A 21,881-nucleotide genomic window follows, 5' to 3' on the forward strand; every position below is an offset into this window, starting at 1 on the left:
CACGAACATGACTTGAGGCGTCCAAACCGGAGGACGCGCTCCTCTCCCCATCACGCTCGCTCTCCAACCACCACTGACAGTCGGCCCAGATAGAGACCTTCTCTGTACAAGTTGCGATCCTCGCCAACCAGATGCACAATTGCAGAATCTATTTGTAAAGTGTAGATCATAAAATGAAACGACCTCGAGATTGATTCCACGAGGTCGAGATTAACGACAGATCGAGTTCTTTCTGCGAACATCTTACATGACCATTACCAACGACAAGACGTCGTCAGCCAGCCATCTTCACCGGTCGCTGCCACACATATCTAGCTGCGTGGTGGTTGATGCTCGTGGCCAAGAAAAGAGGGATTCAAGAGGCGAAAAAAAATGAAGGGTATTTTTCGTCTCACGTGATACGCTAATTAGTAATCGCTTGCTTTGAAAGTTGATGATTCTCATTGGCTGCAGCAGTGGAGCAATTGCCGAGGAGCAAATGCTCGCCGATAGCTTCCGTATATTGACGACGACAACATTTCTCTCCCCTCTTGTACGGTATTGGTATTGCATCGCAACCACAGGACAATCAATCTCACGCCGCCCATCATGTTGACACAGAGAATAGCCCAGCAATCGCTGCGCAGGCGTATGTCAATCCCGTGTCCGCTGCTCCCAATTGAGCGCAGATCAACATCCCACCTCAAGCAAGAGTGAAGCCATGAGATAGCTAGCTAACATGAAGATATACAGTCGCAGCCAGCCAGCCCGGCCTTGTATCCCAAAGCATGGCATTCAAGAAGTTTGCTGCTCCCGCCGCAATAATGGGCTCTTCTCTGCAGACCCGGTACGCATTCCCTTCATATGGGCCGTAGAACCAGAATACTAACGCGCAGTCAACAGACCAATAACAACGCAACCGATGAAGCCCTCCGACTCGTACGAAATCCTCGTCGCTCAACGGAAGAACCGCCCCAACTCACCCCACCTCACCATCTACCAACCCCAAATTCCCTGGATCCTCTCGATCACCAACCGCATCACAGGCTCCGTCCTATCCGGTGCATTCTACATTTTTGGCTCCGCATATCTTGTCGCGCCACTCTTTGGCTGGCATCTGGATAGCGCCAGCCTGGCTGCTGCGTTTGGCGCCTGGCCTGTTGCCGCCAAGGTGTTGACGAAATTCGCGTTTGCGCTCCCGTTCACATTTCACAGCTTCAATGGGATCAGGCATTTTGTGTGGGATTCGGGGAAGGCGTTCAAGAATGCAACTGTAATTAAGACGGGTTGGGTTGTGATGGGGTTGACGGGTGTTAGTTCGTTGGCCTTGGCTCTGTTCTTGTGAGTGGGAAAGGGATTCATATGGGATGGGGCACGGCTTAGATGAAATGCTGAGATGCTGGAGTGTAACAATTCAATGCAATATTTCTACTGTTAGGGTCGTGATACAGAGCAGTGCTGTGTGGTCGCATTGACTTTATTGCAATGCATATCCCTATACCTGTATCTTAGAAGTACTTTGAGTGAAGTTTTCTCGCTATAACAACTGGTCCATTGACCATAGCCGCCAATTTCAGCTACCTCTGTTTATCGTTCTATCTTATTTCCCAACATGTTCTTCCGCAGTCCTCATCATTTGCTCAAACTTCCATACGTTATCAAAGTTCCCCACACTCAAATTTGCATCTTCAATCTTCTGCCTATATGTCGACACTTCTTTCTCTTCCCTCTTACAAAGCAGCATCGTCCCCTCCTCCTTCGTTTGTTCATCAATAACAACAAAGTAATCCCTACTAACCTGCAAATCCTCTGGGCTCTTGCCCAAAAACGCAGCCAGCTCGTCCAAGTTCTTACTGATGAAGTCAGAGTGGAAAGAGTCCAGGTTGCTGTCAGGCATCGGCATTGATTTCCTAAGATTGCCTTTAAAACGTGGGAAAATAGAGGTCGCCCATAAAGGGTTTATTCCCTAGTATGTCGTTAATTTCCTGTGGAAACTTAGTTTAATATTTGGATGAGTTGCAAAGGGGTGGGGGCGACCTCGAGCGAGAACTCGGCCGCAGCGAAAGGCGTGTAGGACATGTGTAAAGATTAAGTTCATGGACTGTGAAGGTTAGGTTGTTTTATACCCTGATAGTTTTTCAAGGAGATATGATATGGGTTTTGTCGGTGGCTATATTGGAGAAATAGTAATTTGACCTGTTGTTTATCGGTTTTCGAAAAGTTATAGAGGTACAGATTCTTAGTTGAACAGTTTGATAGGAACTCTACCTCCTTATAAGTAGAATGTGGGAGATGCGGAGTAATAACGTAAATATAAGATTGCTCAGCCTTTCGATACTGAAAAAAGAGAAGCCATTTTCCACATGTGGCTATATCCGCTACCAGTCAAATCAAATCAACATCTAGGCTGACTACAGGCTGTGAGATTGTGCCCCCAATATCCTTTTCGGAGCACACTCAACGACCAACGAAATCTGTTTTAAGGCCAAAGTATGTTGATCTTATGATTTCTACGCTATGATAAGTGGCATGTGCAACGATTAGCTGGCCAGGAGCATCCGTTCTGATGAGAGATATTGAAGTAGTGGATGGTTAGACTGAGACTGAGGTTTAGCTTGCCAGTAGCATTGCTAAAGATGCGACAAGTAACAACCACAAGCCAAAAGGACGGAAACAAGATCTCTGGTTCAACGAGGAGAAATTAGGTATGACAGAGCCACTCTATCTCTCCATCCTATACTTTACAGGACTTTACGCAAGCTTTTAAACCCCACCCTAATATCGCAACACATTAAATATCCGATAATTATAAGATCAAGCCGGTCAACAGCCCACCAATCATCCTTTGATTTTATCGTTCCATCATCAATAAGTTAGATCAATTCTTCCGCGGGGGTGTCAAAACATAGGTAGGCGGCCGCCCTTCATTGTCAAGTGACTCATACTTTCCCACCAACTGAACTCCATCTTCTAACCCTTTGACTCCTCTTCTTCCCTTGACACAACACAGCCACCCTCGAATTAAGCCCCACAACCCAGGCATCTTCTCACCCCTTGGGAATACAGTCCCTGGGTGTATCACCAGGGAACACGAAATCGCGAACACCATTGGCATAGCTTCAAGGATATAGAAATACGATTCGTGTGAGACGAGACCGTTTGTCGAGGCATTCGTGCCGGCAGAGAACTGTATCAAACGAAAGAAGATACGGATCTAGCACGTAAAGTTAGTTCAAAATTACCAAGACAAGAAAGGAAAGGCACATACGGTAATGAATCCCAAACTGGCATAAGTAGCCCACAGCAATTTCATCCACCCCGTCTTCCCAGCACCTAATGACCCTTGTCGTTCAAACGCCTTCATTTCAAGATGAAACTTGATAGCCATTCCGAGAAAAACAAAGATGAAGAACTGCTGAAGCCCGATACCACCCATATATATATGTACACCCTGCATGACTTTGTCTGTCGGATCATTGGGACCGGCCCAACTGCCACCTACCAACTGTATAACGAAGGAAATGAAGTCCAGAGTAACGAAGGCAAAGGCTAGTGCTGATGCGGGGATAGACAAAATAGTGCGAGCGGGGTGGAAGAAGTAGAGGAGGCGGCCAAGAACCATGTATGCGAATGCGTTTACCCCTTATGGCTTGTTAGTGTGGTCTTGCAGGGAAAGTAGGAGCGGACGTACAAAGCGGTGCGAGGAGGACGAACAGATCAGAGACCAGCTCTATGCCTGCACTCTGCTGATAGCGTGTTGATATTGAGCGGAAGGTAAAGGAGATGGTCTCCCATAAAGCTCCCATAATCACCACCCAGGCGAATCTCTGTTGATGGTGTTTTTAGCCTTCATGGTATCTTTTCCTTGAGTCTTCATGAGGACTTACTGTCTTGAATTTTGCAGCTAGAAAAATATGGCTAATACTCAATACACCAAAGAGGATCGAAAAGAAAATTGCTGCACCAAAGCTGGGGTAATATTCATATAAAGCACCGCAAGTTCCAGGTGGCACATAGCCATTCTTATCTGGAGTAATGGTATGGCTGCATGTTGGTATGACTATTGTTATGGTCCTCTGGGGAATCTTAACTTGATCATCCGTAACTCCGGTGATGATATCGTAGATCGTCGTACTGAAATATATACCTGTAGGCGCAGCAGTTGGCGAAGGGGATATTGTAGTGTCGCGGGGAACAAGAGCTGGTGTATTTGTAGGAAGTACAATAAGTGCCAGGGCGCTACTTGCGAAGGGAACTAGGTTAAGAAGACGCATGATCTTTTCGAGGCGAGGGTTCAGGGGATAGCAGAGGCTGCAGAAAGTCGAGCTCGATGTTAAAGCTAGCGTCCCAGTTAAATAACTTGACAAAACGTTAGAAGTTTTTGATGTTGGTTCAGATGCTAAGAGCAGAGTATTGTACAAAATTATTGCTGCCCAGTGAACTGGCGATTGAAGCAATATATAACAACATTAAAGAGGCGGAATAAAACGAACCACTATACCTTTCGCAGTATCATAGCCTCATCTGAAATAAAACCCCCTGGTTTCGAGGCTTCCCCTATGTAGGAGTAGAGACGTCAAGAGGCCCCTTCGTACAAATGTTTTCTGTCGAGCATGACTAAGTTCGCTGTTGCCAAAATAATGGCCTCTGAGTGGCTGGCGCGCTATTATACAACTTTATGAAACTGGGGTTGTGCCTGGTTAAAGGCTCCCCTTGATCCCTGAAAATACGACCTGCCCAATGAAATAGACAGGATCGGCTTACATAAATGAGGCAAAGCTATATGACAACCACGACCACGACTTTATTTAGGATCATGTTTAATAGAAGTTTAAAAGATAAAACAATGGCTATTAAGGGGTATTCGCACCAGTTGTATTTCACAATGCGAGAGACTCACCAGGAGAAATCCGCAATCCGAAATCCAAAGTATATGTGGAATATATGCTCCTAGCGGGTATCTTTCAGAACGGCTTTGATTATCTCATCCCTGCCAACCTTCTAGTAAGTAAACAAGTGTATATGACAAGTTGAGCCTCTGGGCTCCGCAGGGTCAGCTCCTTGTGCTTGACTTTTTCTTTTGGAATTTGGGCACACCATTGCAGAAGAGTCAGACTGGAATGCTCCGGGCTATTCTCCACAACGCACTCTCCAAGCACCCTGAGCTCATTCCGTCAACCCTTCCAAATATCTACAACAACTGGAAGGATACTTATTTGAACGATAAACCAACCTTTGTGGAGATGAAAAGAGCATTGGAATTCTTCATGGAGAAAGCCTCACAATTTTTTAAGATATGCATCTTCATTGACGGCATAGACGAGTTGGCCGGTGAGCATAAGGAGTTAGCTCAGTTAGTTCGATCTCTCACCATAAGAAATGTCAAGGTCGTGGTATCCAGTCGGCCGATCAACCCAAGCGTCAAAGTCTTTCGGGGCTGTCCAACCTTGAGATTGCAAGATCTTACAAGACACGACATGGATCAGTACATTAGGGGAAATCTGGTTAATCACCAGGCTATGTGTCAAATGTCGAGATTTGACCCACAAGTAGCAGGAGGTCTGGTTTCGGAGATCAAATTGAAAGCTGAAGGTGTCTTTCTCTGGGTTCGCCTGGTTGTGCGACTTCTCGTAGACGGTCTCGAAGCTGGCGATTCGGTCATGGACTTGCAAAGGAAACTTCGTTCACTTCCCAGGGACCTGAAGGACTTGTACCGAAGAATGTTGTCGAAGATCCTTCCTGAGTATCAGGTACAAGCATCCGAAATGCTCCAGATGTTCCATGTCTGGAATACCTACACCTCACATCAACCACTCGGCGTCGTCAACTTTGCATTTGCTATGCATCCCTTAGATGAGGCGTTTCACCGCCCAGTTGCCCCTCTGAATTTGGATCAGTACATATGGCTGTATAACAGTACTGAAGCGCGAATTCAAAGCCGGTGCTGTGGTCTTCTCGAGGTTGGAAGAGACCGTGGTCCCACTAATGCTGCCTTGGATTGGGCCACTGGCGAAGACAATGATGGTTCAGCGGTGAGATATATGCATCGAACAGTTGCTGAATTCCTCGTCTCTAGCGAGGTATGGGAAGAGATGAGTAAAATGACACAACACTCTGGATTCAATCCCGCTTTGAATCTCTCATCAGTCTGTCTTTCCATGCTCAAGTCGGCGAGCAATATCACGATCACATCGGCATCGAAGAGAATGCTTAACAATTTGATCAACCTTCTTGGATCGTCTATTTGCTTTGATGGTCGAGTCTTGCCTGAGTATATGAAAGGTATGGGGCCATCGATGATAAAACATCAGGACCTCTTCAGTCATCTCTTGGGCGGAGAAGCCTCTCGGGACAAAGATTGGCTACAGAACTTCCGCTCCGATGTCGAGAAAGCTATCAGCAAACATAGCGCAGAACCATTCAAAGTATTGGACAAAAGGCGCCTCCTGGAGCCCCTCTTCGCAGTCCATAACACATCGAGTTCAATAGATCTTCATGGTTTGTGTCCTCTCCGGACAATACAGGCAATCCGAATGAAGGTCGCGCTGAGGGTGAAATTGAATTTTGGAATTCATATGCTCCTCCTTCCCATGCACCTCGCCAGTCTTCAGCCTCCTCACATGGATCTTTCACCACCCCGATTCAATTCCCAGATACCTGGAGGACTAACAGCCGTGCAATCCCGTATCAAGAAGCTACAGATCGATTGACAGATGGTTGACGAGCACTTGGAAGGTCTTGGTGACTTGCTTAGCGAAGGGAGGAAGATAACCCCCAGCTCCAAGCTTTTGCGGATGAAAAGGATGCAGTTTACTAGCCAACTGCCGCCAGAATATGGATTTGAGTAGTATTCTACCAACGTCCGCTACAGTAGACTTCAGGCACAAGGACGCACTATACGAATCAATCGTCACTGTCTCGCCAGAAGTTAGATAATAACCTACGAAGAAACAGATACATCCGACGTGATACAACTGACTAAAGGCAGAACAGCCAGTGTCGTGAAAACCGAGCAGCAAATAGTAGAATCTACCACATAAGTCAGACTCAACTTTTTATTTCGCTGGTTTTGTTTTAGTATCTAAAAATGAGCAGCTGCACCTTTAACCTAAGCCAGGAGTCAGCATTCCTGAGCATACACTAGGAGGCTATTTTAGTATACAGGGGGCCTCGGTTATATTTTCCTCGTCTTGTCTCTAAGCGTAGATCTAATTGTGGCTCTGAGCTGAGTAAGATTTCTACAGAACTATTTTTGGATCCACATTCGCATATATACACGTGATAAGAAACGACCCCTTAACGCCTCCTGGTAATTTTACACAGTATGATTTCGAGGATACACAGTTTCCTCTTTTTTGCTTTGGATCTTTGATGCTAGACTTTACTCGCATGCAAACCCCCCCCTCGCCCCCGCTTGCCCCCCATATTTAGTTCTACCTCCAAAAGGCAAGGGCCAAGCTGCATTCTATCTCCCTTTACGTATGAACTGTCGACACAATGACCTCAACAAAACATTCCCCAGCCCAAATTTTGGAGCCGTGTGTATTTCTACCTCAATTGTATTTCGACTTGCTGATCCGGCTGCAGGTGGTCAGACGAGCTCCTTAGACTGTTCTTACAATGTCGCAAAGCCACGATTCCTTCTTCAGATGCCAATGACCATTCAGCATTGGTCGCGCTCGCTGGAAAGTCAGCAGACTTACCTATCGTTCCTATGCCAGGGACCCCTTTATCAGTGCTAAATCTGTTAACCCTTTCCCACTTGGGCTTTTATCTGGGCAAAAAGCGCGGATTTCCATTAAATGCAAACTCTCGATGGCTTCGATACGCCCCGCCAGGAATGGGTAGAGTTAAGAGAGACGCAGTTTTGGATTTCGCCGCGAAGGAATATGTGGAAGTCATTAAAGCAGATGCTGCTGCGCTGCAGAAGTTTGATGAAGATATTGCTGAGACACTGAGAGAGGAAATCGTTATTTCAAGACACTCAGGGACAGACATATACAATGTCTATCTGCTAGATGACGATATACAGTAAGGTTTTCCCCATTTCGATACAAAGTTTTACCGGGCTGTTCTTCAATCGTATACTAAGAAGCGGGTACTTGGCAGGGTTCTCTATGAAACTTGGGGTATAAGGATAGATCCCAGGCAAAGTTCGGAAGAGGCATTAAGCTATGCTCAGGAGGTCGCAAGGTTTTTTTCAAAGGGGACTGCAGTATCAAACTGATGAGAAAATGGCTTGAAGCTTGTAGCTTGTAGCTCCCGATAAAGACATTCTAAATATAGCGTTTCAAAGCTGCAAACCTCTCTAAACCTCATGGGATAGCAATAAAGAATATGAGAAATCTTTTGTAAAACTGACATTTATCTTTTTCTTGGCGATACAGGATATCACAGGACAATGCTGCGCGATAATATTATTGACCGAAGATAGGCACAGCTATCCTAATCCTGGGAGAACTAATCAGGACCTACATTCCATTTACCGCAATCGGTTCTACAACTTGTGGATAGCCCAGAAATTGTGATACAATACAAACATACATCAACTACTGCTTTTTCGCAGTTATGAAATAAGAATACGAACCGCTTTCCCTGAGGAGTTGCTGCATTACGCCTGTCAGTAAGGACACTAGCTACCTGCCGAGGATTTGCCTATTCGTGCTTGCAAGTTGACATTAACCTAGGGTTTTTAATACACCCCGAGCTACCTGCCGAGGATTTGCCTATTTATACGTACAAGTTTGTATTAACCGAGGGATTAAGTCGACTTCTACTAGCTAAATCGGGAAAGGATTATAGTCTATATAAATTTTAAACTATATAAATTATAGACATGCTAACTTGCCGCGTACTTCCATCTCTATAGATACTTCGTCCCAGGAATGTTACCCCCCCGCTTCCCCGCACAGACATAAAGGCAGGGGTTCCTCTAACAGGAGCTCCCATAGAAATTCACCACTGGCACAACCGCCCGTGTCGGGGGCGTTATTATGCCTGGGACGAAGTAGCTTTGCTATGTTCTAGAGACGACGCGTACTGCGCTACCAAAGTCATATTTCGCCAGCTTATATCCCGAGGGAGTGGAGATAATAGTCGGCTTCCTTCAGACAATAATTAAACAGAACCCCCAACGCTAGCAGGGGGCTTTCTCCTCAAACTCCGCAATGGAAAGGCCTCAGCTGATATCATATGGAATTCTCCAAGCAGCACTAAACATTTAACCGGAATAGATCATGCCGAAGGCATAGGAAAGTATAAGGAAGTGCTTTTGTAATCTATATAACTTAGGGAAGTTTCTTAGACGGTCAGGTTCTACACCATCTCCTTCTCCGCAACCTTCGATCATTCCATTCGACACCCATTGTTTATACAACCCTACTTCCACAAGATGGAAAAAGGACAGGTGAATTACGAACATATCGACACGATTGGAGTCGAGACGCAGCAAGAGGACCGAGAGGTTACAAAATGGGAGGCAGTGGACAATCGCAAGGCTATTGCTTGGACGGCCTGGGCCATCTTTGTTCTGTGTCTCCAGGGGTTTGATAACCAAGCTGGAGGTATTGTCGTTGGTGTGAGGGAATTCCGAAAAGATTTTGGATACGAATTTGGCGGCGACTACGTCTTACCTGCAAAATGGCAATCTGCTTTTAGTGGCGGTCCAAATGCCAGCGCTGTGTTTGGCGCTCTATTCGCAGGCTGGCTCGGTGACCGTATGATTATCATCCTGCCCTTTCCATCCGAACATCAGATACTGACACAATTTCTATCAGTCATCGGTCGGAAATGGGCTATCTTCCTATTCCTCTGCAACTCCTTCATAGGCGTTGCGCTTGAATATATTTCAACTACGAATGCGGTTTTCTTCGCCGGTAAAATGCTTAACGGCCTCTCTCTTGGTGCATTCAACTGCCTCTGCGTTGCCTACGTCTCCGAAATCGCCCCTCATGTGCTCCGTGGAACTACGACCGCAATGTGCAATCTTTCTCTGTCTATTGGCCCCCTCATTTGCGTCATCCTCGGCGACGCTTACGGAGATCTACCAAATCGGTGGGCATATGTTAAGTCTCGAGATGTCAATTGATGATTTGTATACCGCTCGCTAACAGTTCTTCCTTTCCAGCGTGGGATATTCGTAGCTCAATGGGGATTCGCTGCTATTGCCATCATTTTCTGCCCATTCATTCCTGAGTCACCCTGGTGGCTCATTTCAACCGGGAAAATCGAAAAAGCAACAAAGTCTCTAGGTCGACTAGGAATGAACACTATCAGAGCCGAAAAGCAGGTCGCATACATCCAATACACCCAAATGAAAGCTAAGGAGGTTACTTCCGGGGTTTCTTTCCTCGAGTGCTTCCGGGGAACAAATCGTCGACGCACGTTTCTTACAATCGCACCCTTGACTATCCAAGCCTTATCTGGTGTCTCATTCATCTCTTTTTACGGCACTTATTACTTCCAACTCGCTGGAAATAGTGTCCACAGATCATTTCAGCTCTCGTGCGGCGCACAAGCTCTGTCGATTTCTGGTAATATCACCTCCTGGTTTCTTATCGACCGGATTGGCCGCCGACCCCTCATTTTCTGGGGCATGTGCAGTCTTACAGTTCTTCTACTCGTCACTGGTGGCCTTGCAACTAATGGAAGTCCCGGTGCTTTGACTGGAACGGTTGCCCTAATCTTGTTCTATAATTTTGTTTTCAACCTTGTCATTGGTGCTGTTGCTTACACCCTCATTGCCGAGATTCCGACAACGAATCTTCGAGGAAAATCGATTGCAATCTCACTTACTATTCAGCAAACTCTATACACAGTCCAGCTGTTTGTTCTGCCTTACATCTTTAACCCCGATCAGGCCAATCTTGGAGCCAAAACCAGTTTCATCTTTGGAGGACTTGCAGTCATCTGCTGCGCCTATTTGTGGTTCTGCTACCCAGAGACTGCTAATAGATCTTTCCAGGAGATTGAGGAGATGTTTTTCAATAAAGTCTCAGCACGAAAGTTCAAGACTTATGTGACCACCTCGCAAACAGAGCAGGCAGTCAAAGGTGTGGATGCGATTTAGTGCTGTAGATAGTCCTATGAAATCTGGCTTACCGTCATATTATTATTATTATCTAGAATCTTTTAACCCTTTCTCTGCAAATCCCAATTCTATATGTCCTCAATTCGTGACTGAAACAAATATTGTTGGGGTTTAGGATTAGGGAACTATCCGCTGAACCGCGGGTTCGCTCTGAGGGCGAGTTTGTGAACACTTAGATTTGGAGACTACCAAATCTCGGTTACGCGCCCGTGAAACATATATCCAAGCCCCCCGCGGCCCCGCGCAATCTCCAGAGCGTTGAACACAGAGAGAAGGGTATAAAAACAGGTTATCTAAGTAGGTAGGAGTGGAAGAAGGCCGCGGGGGAACGTGCTAGCGCTAGTAGGGTGTATGATTAGCTAATAAAAGTAGCAGTCGTAGGAGCGTTTTCAAGCATGTTCTTCGTCATCCTTCTCTTACTTCCATACTTATAGCAGCTGATCTATGTGGTGATATCGTATAACTTAGTATAGTCTGATTACTACAAGTCTAAAAATAGCTTCTTAATATTATAAAGAGACTTAGTAATCCATATGTAACCATTCTCTAAGGTTAAAAGGTGAAAAGTACTCGATAGTAGTACTATAGGTCAAAGAGTCTAATTGAACTATAAAAGTCTACTCTCTGCAAATCAGGTATATAATAATAATACAATGTAATTTTCAAAGTAACTAGGCTAGGAGTGTTATTGAAAGGCCAAATGATATATTTGATATAGAAAGTACGAGAAATTTTAAGGCGTTCAAAGATTTAGAGCCGCTTGAATTCAAAGTACCTGTTTCTTGTCTCGCGACATAGTGTGTCTCGCTACGCAGAGACGGACGTTAGTTCAAACTGAAACCGGTAGCAGTAACACTATGTCCATAGTGTAACGAAGCGGTAATCTTGGTGGTGGATTAAAGTGCAATGTTAGGGTGTGTAGTAAAGCAGGGACGCTGTCACTAATCAAGGTGTAGTTGCAAGTTACTAAGTACATATAAATATACTATACTTGAGACAAGCACGAAGCTTCTACCTAGTACGGAAATAACTGTTCTTATATAGATGCTTCGTAAAGGATAGATCAGGGCTGGATCATATACTCCTTATAAACCCTTATGATCCTAACTGAGCCTTCGTCATCCATCGCGTGACCTAGTCGCTTAATTCACTTACGAACGTTATTCGGACCACGCGTTCCTGTAAAGCCTCCTGCGAGTATACTGTAATCGAGAAGATGAGTCAGCATATCATGGAGGCTTCTGCCTCTATATAAGTCCTTCCATCGAAGGCATCCAACAGATAGCAAGGATAGACACCTTTCCTTTGAACAGCGTTCTTTGACTACACTTAATACAATAATGCCTACGTGGATCATATGACACACCGCTATATCTTGGGGATGCGGTATACTCTATGTCAGCACCTTAATAATACTACTGTAGTACTGCTTCTCACTCGGAGAGCCTCTAAGGTACTCCTGCTTAGCTTTCAGGTCAATTGGAGCACACTTTGAAGTCTAAGATTTTCGCTAACTTGACACTTTGCAACACGGACAATAATGCAAAGGGCTAAGTGTAAGATAGATAGATTTTAGATCTGGTCTTTTACAGAGATTGTTTCAAACTTGGCAGTCTTTCTAACTATAGCTGAGAGCTACTGTACCCTAGTACCATCAAGTACTTGGAGGAAGCGGCGTAGCAAAATCTCCATCAGTGTCGACCCAGGCATGACACTCGATGTTTTTGACATTCGTAAGCTTCGTGCCATATTCCGGAGCATACTGGATGTTGCAGCCACTATTGGTGACAACAACCTTGAATGGGCAATCTGCTGCACCTGTAGCATCCCTCGCGACCCAGGTGCACTCGCCACCACCCACTGGAAGAAAGATTTTGAAGTAATCCCCAAAGTCGGAGTTCCCGGTACAGGTGCATGTAGTGGTGTATGGTGAAGCGTCGACAGAATGGGCACATTGAGACCCGCTTGACATACAAGCACCCTGAGCGGCAACTAGCTTTGCTAGGACTGCAGAGGCAACGAGGAGGTTGAGCTTCATAGTGACTTTGGTTGTATCTATTGTCTCTCTATTAGCAATGATTCGGGTTTTATAAGTGCTTCTGAAAGCTTCTTACAGTATATACGGATTGACTGTAAAAGCTGTATTAGACATTGTTCATTCCCAATTCGTACAGGCTTAGAGAGGCTTACATATATTGATATCTTATGTTTTCGTTGACTGCGTTGACTGCGTTTTGAGAAAGATAGTACTAGTATTGAAAGTCAGTATCTATTTGTTATCAAGTTTCCTGTTGGATTTGGCCGGTTATATACCTCAGTATTGCTATGAGGTTATCTAGCTGTCTGTAAGGTCGAGAAGGATGGTCGATAGAGATAAGTCGTTCAAGAAAGTGATGACGAGATCTCTGCATACTTTTAGAGACAGATAGACCAGCTTTATAATATTCCTGGAAATATTAGACTTTGATATGCAATGCAACTAACAATACTCGGCCTCTGAAGACATTTGTAAATACCAGCCGGATTTTGTAAAACACGTGGGAATTCTGGCCAAACAGGCATTATTCCTCAATCTCTGCCAAGATATCGGCAGATCCTCCTCATAATAGCGCTAATACTTCGTATATACCCACTTTGAAAGCACGAAGAACGTATCATACATCCGCATTTGTAAATAAAATCTCGGACCGGTCGGATATTGTAGGAAAGATAGATTGGCCAAGTCAACAAGCGTGTCGGCCATCCTGATTAGTTTCGTCAGTGTCATCATCTGTTCCTGAGCACAAACGTGTTAGACCCTCTTATGATGTGCACAACCACAACGTGGGGTTTTAAGGGGCGTCGCATGAAGTGGAAGTATGCAGCTAAAATGCATCGCCTCGTAAGACTTCGACAGACTTACTCTCCCCCCCTTTAATAAAGAGCATTTATGGGTCAAATCCCTATAATACGTAGAAATCTATAGAACTAAATGGCTAGAGCCTTTGCTGGTAGCCCGTGCTAGCCCTAAAGGGTACTTGTAAGGTTCCACTAAGCTTATAGACGTAGTAATATCATTAGCTTAGCCCCCTTGAATTTACGGTAAAGAAAACCACAAATGCTCTTTATTAAAGGGGGGGGGGGGGGGCGGGGGGATAGAGATGGATCAATTTTCTACATACACACTCTTTAACCATAGCATATTATTATATGAATCATGTTACGATGAAACCATAAGTCAGATCCTAGCCTAGAGTTCGCGGTTGTGTTGTCCCTCCACAATGTCTGTCTGTCGCACAGTCGGTATGCAGATGAAGATTCTTGTTGAGGTGTAATTGGAAGTCCTCAGCCTTGCAGCAAGCCGTGGTTTAGTTGTGCATCGCTACGACCGCGCAAACTTGGCCAATCGTTAGCCAGCTACACATGGCCGGATGTACCAATTATTTGACTTTCTGCTGTTAATAGCTAAAACTCACCCTTCCTCATCTGGACTACGCAAAGACGGCTTCCCAGTGAACTGTCTTTGTGATTCTTGCCCGCACAACAAAGACCTTTCCATCACTACTGTCTCCTTTGTTCAGATGTTCAAGCTGTTTGAGATTCTGTCGATGATATCGTTTGGTCCAACTAAGAAACACTACGAGTAATTGGACCAAGCGACCCGACCGCTTTTACATCTCCCATCTGTTACCTCTTCTAAACAGTCATCTCCGTTGCAATTGATCGTTAAAACCTCACAACGTCATTTTCCTTGGTATATTGTCAGCTTAGTTCTGAGTAATCCGAACTTGCTTGATCGGGATATAGCGTGCAAATTACTAACTCATAGACCGGCGACTTTACTTGCTAATGTAAAGCTATGTTTTAGCATTCAGTTCCAGGTTTTCCAGGTATGGTATTATTCTCGATCGATCGATCGATCGTCCATTAAGCGTTTCGGGCGTATTCAATCAACTCCGTTCGCCTGCAGCGGAGAAGGAAACTTTGCTTGAAATTCAACAGGACCGTGGAATGGCATAGGAAGGTGCTACACCAAGTGGCATATCATAAAGTGTCCGAATGTGGTGGGGTTTTAGCGCCTGAAATTACCGTGACATGAGTCGCGTCCGTTTCACCGCCCATACGATTTGCGCTCGGAGCATATCCGGCCCTTCAATGCAGACTATCCTCGTGCAAAGTACTTCGTATCTTTCTCTACTTCTTATCAGCCATAACCTAGCTCTCTACATCTACGAGCCTTACACCTGACCCCAGGCCAAAGACGAATCTCTACTGATATGGCGTACTTTCAAAGAGTTGATCTACAAGCGGGAAAAGGCTTGGTAATTTGGTCTCACTTCATCAAGAAACAGACAGACATCTGTTCCAGTTCTTCCGCAACCTCAGCTTATATCAGACTCCCTGCCCTTGGTGTAGCTGCCTACACCGTGTAGGCAGCTGTCGATCTACTTGCCAAGGCAAATACATTCTTCGCATCTTTTCTGAATACGAATTCAGAAATGGACATGATTTACCGCCAAGGCTCTCCAGGCTTTATGCAGCTAGATGCTAACACTGAAGACAGCAGTAATCTAGTGTATCCCGAGTACTCCGGAAGTCAACTATATCAGACCTCAGGTGACTTAAGCTTACCACTGCAAGCTGGGTTAGTCTTTCCCGACTTTGACACTGGAAATGTGCATTATGTTACTGTGCCAAGAGGATCCTGGTACGCGAAGATGCGAATCGAGGTCTACCGCAGAGCAATGCTGCTGTCAAAATCGAAGTCCGCGCTATACGCTTTGTCGAGAACGTTCTCTCGTTTCGCACTCCACAGAGAATATTCTTGCTACACAGCCCGATGGCCCAGCTCCCGATCCAAGGCGAACCATCTAGGCGAAAGAGCGAGATGACAGAGACAGTGGCAACACTGGTTGGCAAGCAGGTTTGAACGCCAACATTAACTCGATTTTCCTTCAGTGTTCCAGCTCTTGAGGCGAGAAATCGCTGGAAGCCAGGCCAGTATGTAATTCTCGATTTCGAGAAAGAGTTGAGGGTTCACTCTGACACTAGAAGCCATGAGTACCACAAAAGGTGGGACAGCAAGTATGATCGGAAATTCACTATATCCTCGGGGCTTGACATCGAATCAGATTATAAGTAATAGGAGCTAACTATCCGGAATTTGGGTCTGGTAACTAAGCATCTATCCCAATACAACGACAAAACTTTGCTGGAGCTCCCACTAAAGGGCTTTGGGGGCAAGTTCTTCTTCCAACAAAATGAAGGGGAGTTTATCGGGTTTATCGCTGGAGGTGTAGGGATTACACCATTGTTGGCGCAGACGAACTGTCTTGATCTAGCTCGGAGGCAGATATGCTGGACTGTTAAAGCCAATCTTGGTTTGGTCCTTGATTCGTTTGACCGAGCGCCGGCATTGAACAGGCACACGAAGTTGTTTGCGATTGGTGACGTGGTCCCACAGACTGAGGACAATCTCCTTAAGCTCGAAGCTATGGACGTAATCCTGAAGAGGCGGAGAATTATGGCTGCGGATCTCCAGCTTGGTACTGCCAGAGGCAGTATGCCTAATAAATGGTATATTTGTACTGTAGCTGGTCTCCGAGGCACACTCTTGATTGGCTGAAAGGTTACCATGTTATTTTGGAGACCTTCAATTATTGAATATAGCTCTTTTGAACTTATGCTAAATGTTTACTTTGGGCCCGTCTCCTGATAAGTAAATGCGAGTGGATCAGATGGACCAAAATGGAGCAAGTGGGAGTGTTGGTTTCACAAGGTGTGTGCACTAGTGCTGGCCTAGATGTCGTTTCGTGGTTGCATTTCTAGGTGTAGAAGAGGTTCTAGCTAAGGTTGCGACGATGAGGTGAAAAGCCTCATCCATGCTTAGTCATAGAACTAATGGTCGGTACACGTGACATATATCCCAACATGTACAAACCATATAGAAAACTCTAGATCTCCATTCTTTTTTCAAAATTGTCTGAAGTTGACGTCCTAGTAAAACCATTAGTTGCGGTGTTTTCTTGTCGCTTTGAGCTCCCAAACACTTACTCGTAACTCGATAATAAAGGCCACAACCAGAACCAGGTCGGCAAGTGGCTTCTATGTACTCTCCCTCCTACTCCTACTCTTGAAGATGAGAATACATTTGCCTGGATCTCGCTCTAAACATCTATTCTGATTCCTGGCTTCAAGTATATCTTCCAATTATCTCTTCAGAGTCGAGTTCCGAGGTGTTTGAAGTGAATCATTGCACCGTGCCTCCTCTCCCGCTTTCGACGTGTCATTTTGAGCAATTCCAGCAAAGGACCCTGTATAAACTAAAACATATTAACGCTTAGAATCCGCGCTTCCGGAGGAGGGCGGCTCACATACATTTCTGGTACTCGTAGTTAACTCTTTACCAAGTTCTGGCTGCCCGTTGTCTCTCAAGCCGCCAGAAAAATCCTTTGCGTACGAGACAACTGTACTCATACATGCTGTAGGATCGCCATAGTCACCTTTAATGCCATATTCTATGTCCGTGACAAAATCTTGCAGCATTTTTATATCATACAGAGTGATACGAGGATTTTCGAGTTCATACCTATTAAGTGAAGGACTAAGTATTAGAAATGTCTCACTTTGGATCAATTTTGCCAGCATACGGCGATATCTCTTCAAAGTGTGGTCGGTAATTTTTTTTGACTCCTTTTAAAGTAGCAATAGTATCTTTACTGTTCTCAGAGCCATTTTCATAGGCTTTCTTGGAGAATCCTCAGGCAATTTGTGCTTTAGCATTGTGAAGAGTCAGGTAATAGTGAGGGTAGAGTAGACCGGATAAATGAATGAAGTGACGTGTGAGAAAAAGGAAATTAGAAATAGCATGGCTGTTGGGATAAGGGGCTGCGTCCCGACCTTCCTAGTCATGTAATTTAGCGTAGCTTACAGTAGTCAGCGAAGAGGCATCACCTCTTCGCGTCCACAACACCATACTAAATGTTAAGCATCATCAACCAGAAAACCCAGTATCAAGTCCTACTACGTAGTAGAGAAGTGATCACGTATCTGAACACCTGTGATACCAACACTGGCAGTTGAGTTGGGAAGGAGGAATGCAGACTGTGAATGGGATGGAGGCAGGGAGATGACTTATAGAAATCAGCAAGAAATACCTCTCTGTCGATAGGATGTTCATGTTCCACTGCCGAAGCAGAACTACACCACCCAAAGAGGTATGCAGTAAGTCCTTCTACGAACTGCAACAAAACATTTCAAACCTATGAGCATCAAACTCTAAGCCTGGAAGCGGAAGATGAACAACTGATATCGAGCTTCGGGGTGCACACCCAAACAGGCAACCTGCGAGTCTAATATTATGAAGTGCAACAAAAAGAAAGCATTTAGCTAATTATCTTCCTAGCCTAGACAACCCCTCCTCTTATCCCTGAGAAAGGTAACCTTTTTTTTTCTTTTCTTAAAAGACGAGCTGCAATCCCAAGTTGGCAACCCATGCGGGTATATGCATATTGCGACCCAATACGGTAATCTTTACGATATTGGTGCGAAAGGAGAAGGCGCACGGATAGACCCGCAATGACCGAAAGCGGCAATTCACATCTCGCAAGAACGCGACGTGCAACAGAATAACAGCTTTTGCCAGATGTAGAAGTAGACGCAGAGCAATCTTGCCATGATACTCGTACAGTATGATTTTTAGAGTCCATGTTGTTCTTCCCTTGGCTTGGCAGAGCCCGCAACTGCGCACATGCATCGCAACATGCGCCGAAAGAAGATAGCAATACGTAAGGATCCGACGTGCAATAAAATGCGCAAGCCGGCAGGTAGGAGAGGATTCGTTGTCTGAAACTAATGGTGACTAAACGAGGGAGTTTGCGAGATTGTAGGAGGAGGAATAAGCTTTCGATTCTCTCGCTATTGCTAATACAGCAAGAAAATATCCAAATGTGCGCCTTGTCTAATAAGCAAAGCAATGGAATTCTCCCTTCCAAATCAGATGTACTCACTCACATCAAACCATAACAGCCCGCCTATATAAATCGATCCGCTTCCTGCAGAGAGCTTCCTCGGTCGGCTAATTCAATATCCTAGACTCGCACTTCTGAGAAGAAGAGACTAGGAATAAATACGCCGTGCAGCCTGCTCGCAAAGCCAAGACCTCAAAGCCAGACCCTAGCAAAGCCGATAGATATGCAAACCAAGGCCGTCCAGCTCCACGAAACCCACACCCCAAAACCCAAAACCCAAAACCTAAAATATGAACCTCAACCTACCTAGTCCTGCAATAAGAAACAAAAGCACAACTAACCACAGCCGGACTGCAGCCGCGCTAAAGCAACTCCCAGTCAAACCCCTCCCTACCACCCCCAATATACCCACCTATACATACATACCACAACCAAACCGCACCTCAATCAAAGCTTACCTAGCTAGTCCAGACCCTGCGCCTCCGACATACGTGCAACAAAACGTTCACTTCCAATACCGTACTCGAGTAACAGGGTAGTAGGGCAAGAACCAAGATGTAGATGGATGATATGGTGGGCGGGGAATGAGGGAGGGAGGAGAGAGGAGGGAAGGAAGATCTATTTATGTATCCGGAATATGTACTGTACTAAGAGCTATCGATCTATATCTATATCTCGATAATAAACCGCGAGCGAGGTTTCAATTATCCGAACCAGAGAAAATCTTCATATACAGTACCCAAACCTCTTCAACCTAACATCTTCGACCCAACCCAAACACCTTCGACTTCGACCCAGCTTACGCCATGCAACCCCCCGCGCCCCCAATCACGACACCAAGATACTTCTCATCGCGTCCAGTCTAGTCTAGTTCATGAAGAAATTCGTCATGGCATTACTTCGAGACAAGTCCAACCCACTCACTCACACTCACCCATCCCAACTCTCCTTACTTTCTCACCTCCCTACTAATCAAGCTCACCACAACAACAGCACTCACCTCGACATATAGTAATCCACGACAACTCGCTCGCTCGCAAGCAAGCAAGCATGTAGTAATCAATGTAATCAATCACCCTGTATTAGGTATCTAACGAGCGTACAGTACGTAGGTAGGTATGTATATAGCTAGACAACACAACAACACAACACAACACAGAAGCATGTGCATATACAAAAACAAAAACGAATACAAAAACCCTTGCTTCCTCCCAGCTTTTAACGCCAGTATACCGTGCATACCCAACAAAACGCCACCCGCACCAAATCAAACATCACAATTCAGTTTCATCTTTCGCACTACCGCTCTATAGATAGATAAGTTAGTACTTGTTTTGAAGATTGATGGGAGGAGATAGGATAGGATGGATGACTTACCTCCCAGACCTCGAACCCCTCATCGGCTTTCTCGATTGGTTCAAGTAACATGGCCTTAGGCGCAACTTCAAAGTCATCTTTTCGCATCAACGCCTCGACATCAACCTGCACCTCTTTGCCCTTCCCCTTGCCATCAACTTCAGGAGTGAAATCAAACGTCCCAGGAGCTTCAGTCTCGCATCCCTCGCGTCCTTCCTCTTCCGCAGCCTCGTCAGAAGCAATGATGAACACCGACTCCCCATCACAACCCTCAGCGTAAAATTCCTCAGCAGCGAGATCTCCCAGCGGCGAACGATCAATGTTAATAGCCCCCTCGGCCACCGCACGACGTGCCCGGATCCTTGCCTTGATATCATTCATCGAGTCTTCCACCGCATCTACGGAAGTGAGCTGCGACCGCGTCTGTGAGATATCGTCCAATGGCGGCACATTCTCCTTCCCCCGCTCATCTTTCAAGCGAGCAGCTGACTCCTCATCCGAACTAATGTCAAGCGTGCACGTAGAATGCTCCATCAGATTCGTCGCCAGCTCCTCAGCCGTATCCTCATGGATGTCAAAGAACCAGCTATCCTTGACTTCAGGCTCATGCAGCGTGTCCGGCACAGCTTTCGCTTGCCGGGACTTGTAGGAGGGAATGGTGCCGCTGAGCGCGGCATCGATGCTAAATCCTAGTCCTCCTGAACCAGCAGGAGTGGTTGCGAATTTAGGAGGCTCGACCCTTGTAAAGGGTGCTGTTGTGCGGCGTCTGTTCAAGATACCGATGCGCTTTCGCGTTGGGGAACGCCCGGCGGGTGCGGATAGTGGGGTGGATTTGGAGATGGAGGTGTTTACTCGTGGAGCTGGAGAGCGAGCGGCGAGGATTGGACGACGGGGAGAGGTGGTGGGTTTTAGACAGGAGAAATCGTTGGGGGGAGGGGGGTCTTTGGTTAGGAAGAAGTTGGTGGGTTTTTGGAGGGTGTCTTTGCTGCTGCTACCGTCGGGGTTCTTGGAGCGTTTGGGGGAGAAGATGATGGGATCGATGTTCTCGGAATTGTCATCTTCGAAAGTTTGGACCTTGCGCTTAGTGGGGGAGGTGAGGGTTGTTGGAAGAGCTGGGGTTTTGTTACTCATTGTGGTGGGGAAGGGGGACGAGAAAAGAGGGGAGGTATTGTGTAGGTGGTGGTGGAAGCATAAGCATACCATTCTGACGGTTCTTGAGACTTGTGAGGTTCTGGAGACGGGAGCCATTGAGAGGGGCAAAGGGTTGCCTCGTAGCTGCATTGTAGTTGCCATGGTGGAGGCGGTGTGGTGGTGGTGGTGATGGTGGTGATGGTTCTTAATTCAGAATCAATTGACTTTCTTAACCAAAGCTTGAAGATAGTCAATCAATCAATCAATCAATCAACAAAACAATTATCGAAAGACCCTTTGCTTCTTTCAATCGCGTGTTGTTGTATTGATTGAATTAATTGTAGTATCAATGTTGTTGTTGTTGATATGGACCTGAT

The 21,881-nt window shown here is 45.7% G+C and overlaps 5 protein-coding genes across 5 annotated transcripts; 3 read left to right on the top strand and 2 right to left on the bottom strand.

The window, feature by feature from the left end:
* Positions 1-588: 588 nt before the first annotated feature.
* On the top strand, positions 589-1,324 carry sdh3 (Succinate dehydrogenase cytochrome B subunit, mitochondrial; the record flags this gene model as incomplete). Its single annotated transcript, XM_031149820.1, has 3 exons — positions 589-628; positions 733-826; positions 883-1,324. The coding sequence occupies 3 exons, from the start codon at positions 589-591 to the stop codon at positions 1,322-1,324; spliced, it is 576 nt and encodes a 191-aa protein (XP_031005678.1).
* Positions 1,325-2,857: 1,533 nt separating this feature from the next.
* RTA1_0 (Protein RTA1) lies at positions 2,858-4,253 on the bottom strand (the record flags this gene model as incomplete). Its single annotated transcript, XM_031149821.1, has 4 exons — positions 2,858-3,193; positions 3,248-3,621; positions 3,671-3,806; positions 3,867-4,253. The coding sequence occupies 4 exons, from the start codon at positions 4,251-4,253 to the stop codon at positions 2,858-2,860; spliced, it is 1,233 nt and encodes a 410-aa protein (XP_031005679.1).
* A 670-nt stretch (positions 4,254-4,923) lies between these two features.
* LHYA1_G004868 (uncharacterized protein) lies at positions 4,924-6,689 on the top strand (the record flags this gene model as incomplete). Its single annotated transcript, XM_031149822.1, has 2 exons — positions 4,924-4,983; positions 5,031-6,689. 2 exons carry the CDS (start codon positions 4,924-4,926, stop codon positions 6,687-6,689), a joined length of 1,719 nt encoding a protein of 572 aa, XP_031005682.1.
* Positions 6,690-9,370: 2,681 nt separating this feature from the next.
* MAL11_2 (General alpha-glucoside permease) lies at positions 9,371-11,047 on the top strand (the record flags this gene model as incomplete). Its single annotated transcript, XM_031149823.1, has 3 exons — positions 9,371-9,695; positions 9,756-10,057; positions 10,106-11,047. 3 exons carry the CDS (start codon positions 9,371-9,373, stop codon positions 11,045-11,047), a joined length of 1,569 nt encoding a protein of 522 aa, XP_031005683.1.
* Positions 11,048-20,291: 9,244 nt separating this feature from the next.
* On the bottom strand, positions 20,292-21,666 carry LHYA1_G004870 (uncharacterized protein; the record flags this gene model as incomplete). Its single annotated transcript, XM_031149824.1, has 3 exons — positions 20,292-20,324; positions 20,395-21,453; positions 21,574-21,666. The coding sequence occupies 3 exons, from the start codon at positions 21,664-21,666 to the stop codon at positions 20,292-20,294; spliced, it is 1,185 nt and encodes a 394-aa protein (XP_031005703.1).
* Between the last annotated feature and the right edge of the window lie 215 nt (positions 21,667-21,881).

Source organism: Lachnellula hyalina (genome assembly GCF_007821495.1).
Source record: "Lachnellula hyalina strain CBS 185.66 chromosome Unknown contig00059, whole genome shotgun sequence".
Lineage (NCBI taxonomy): Eukaryota > Fungi > Ascomycota > Leotiomycetes > Helotiales > Lachnaceae > Lachnellula > Lachnellula hyalina.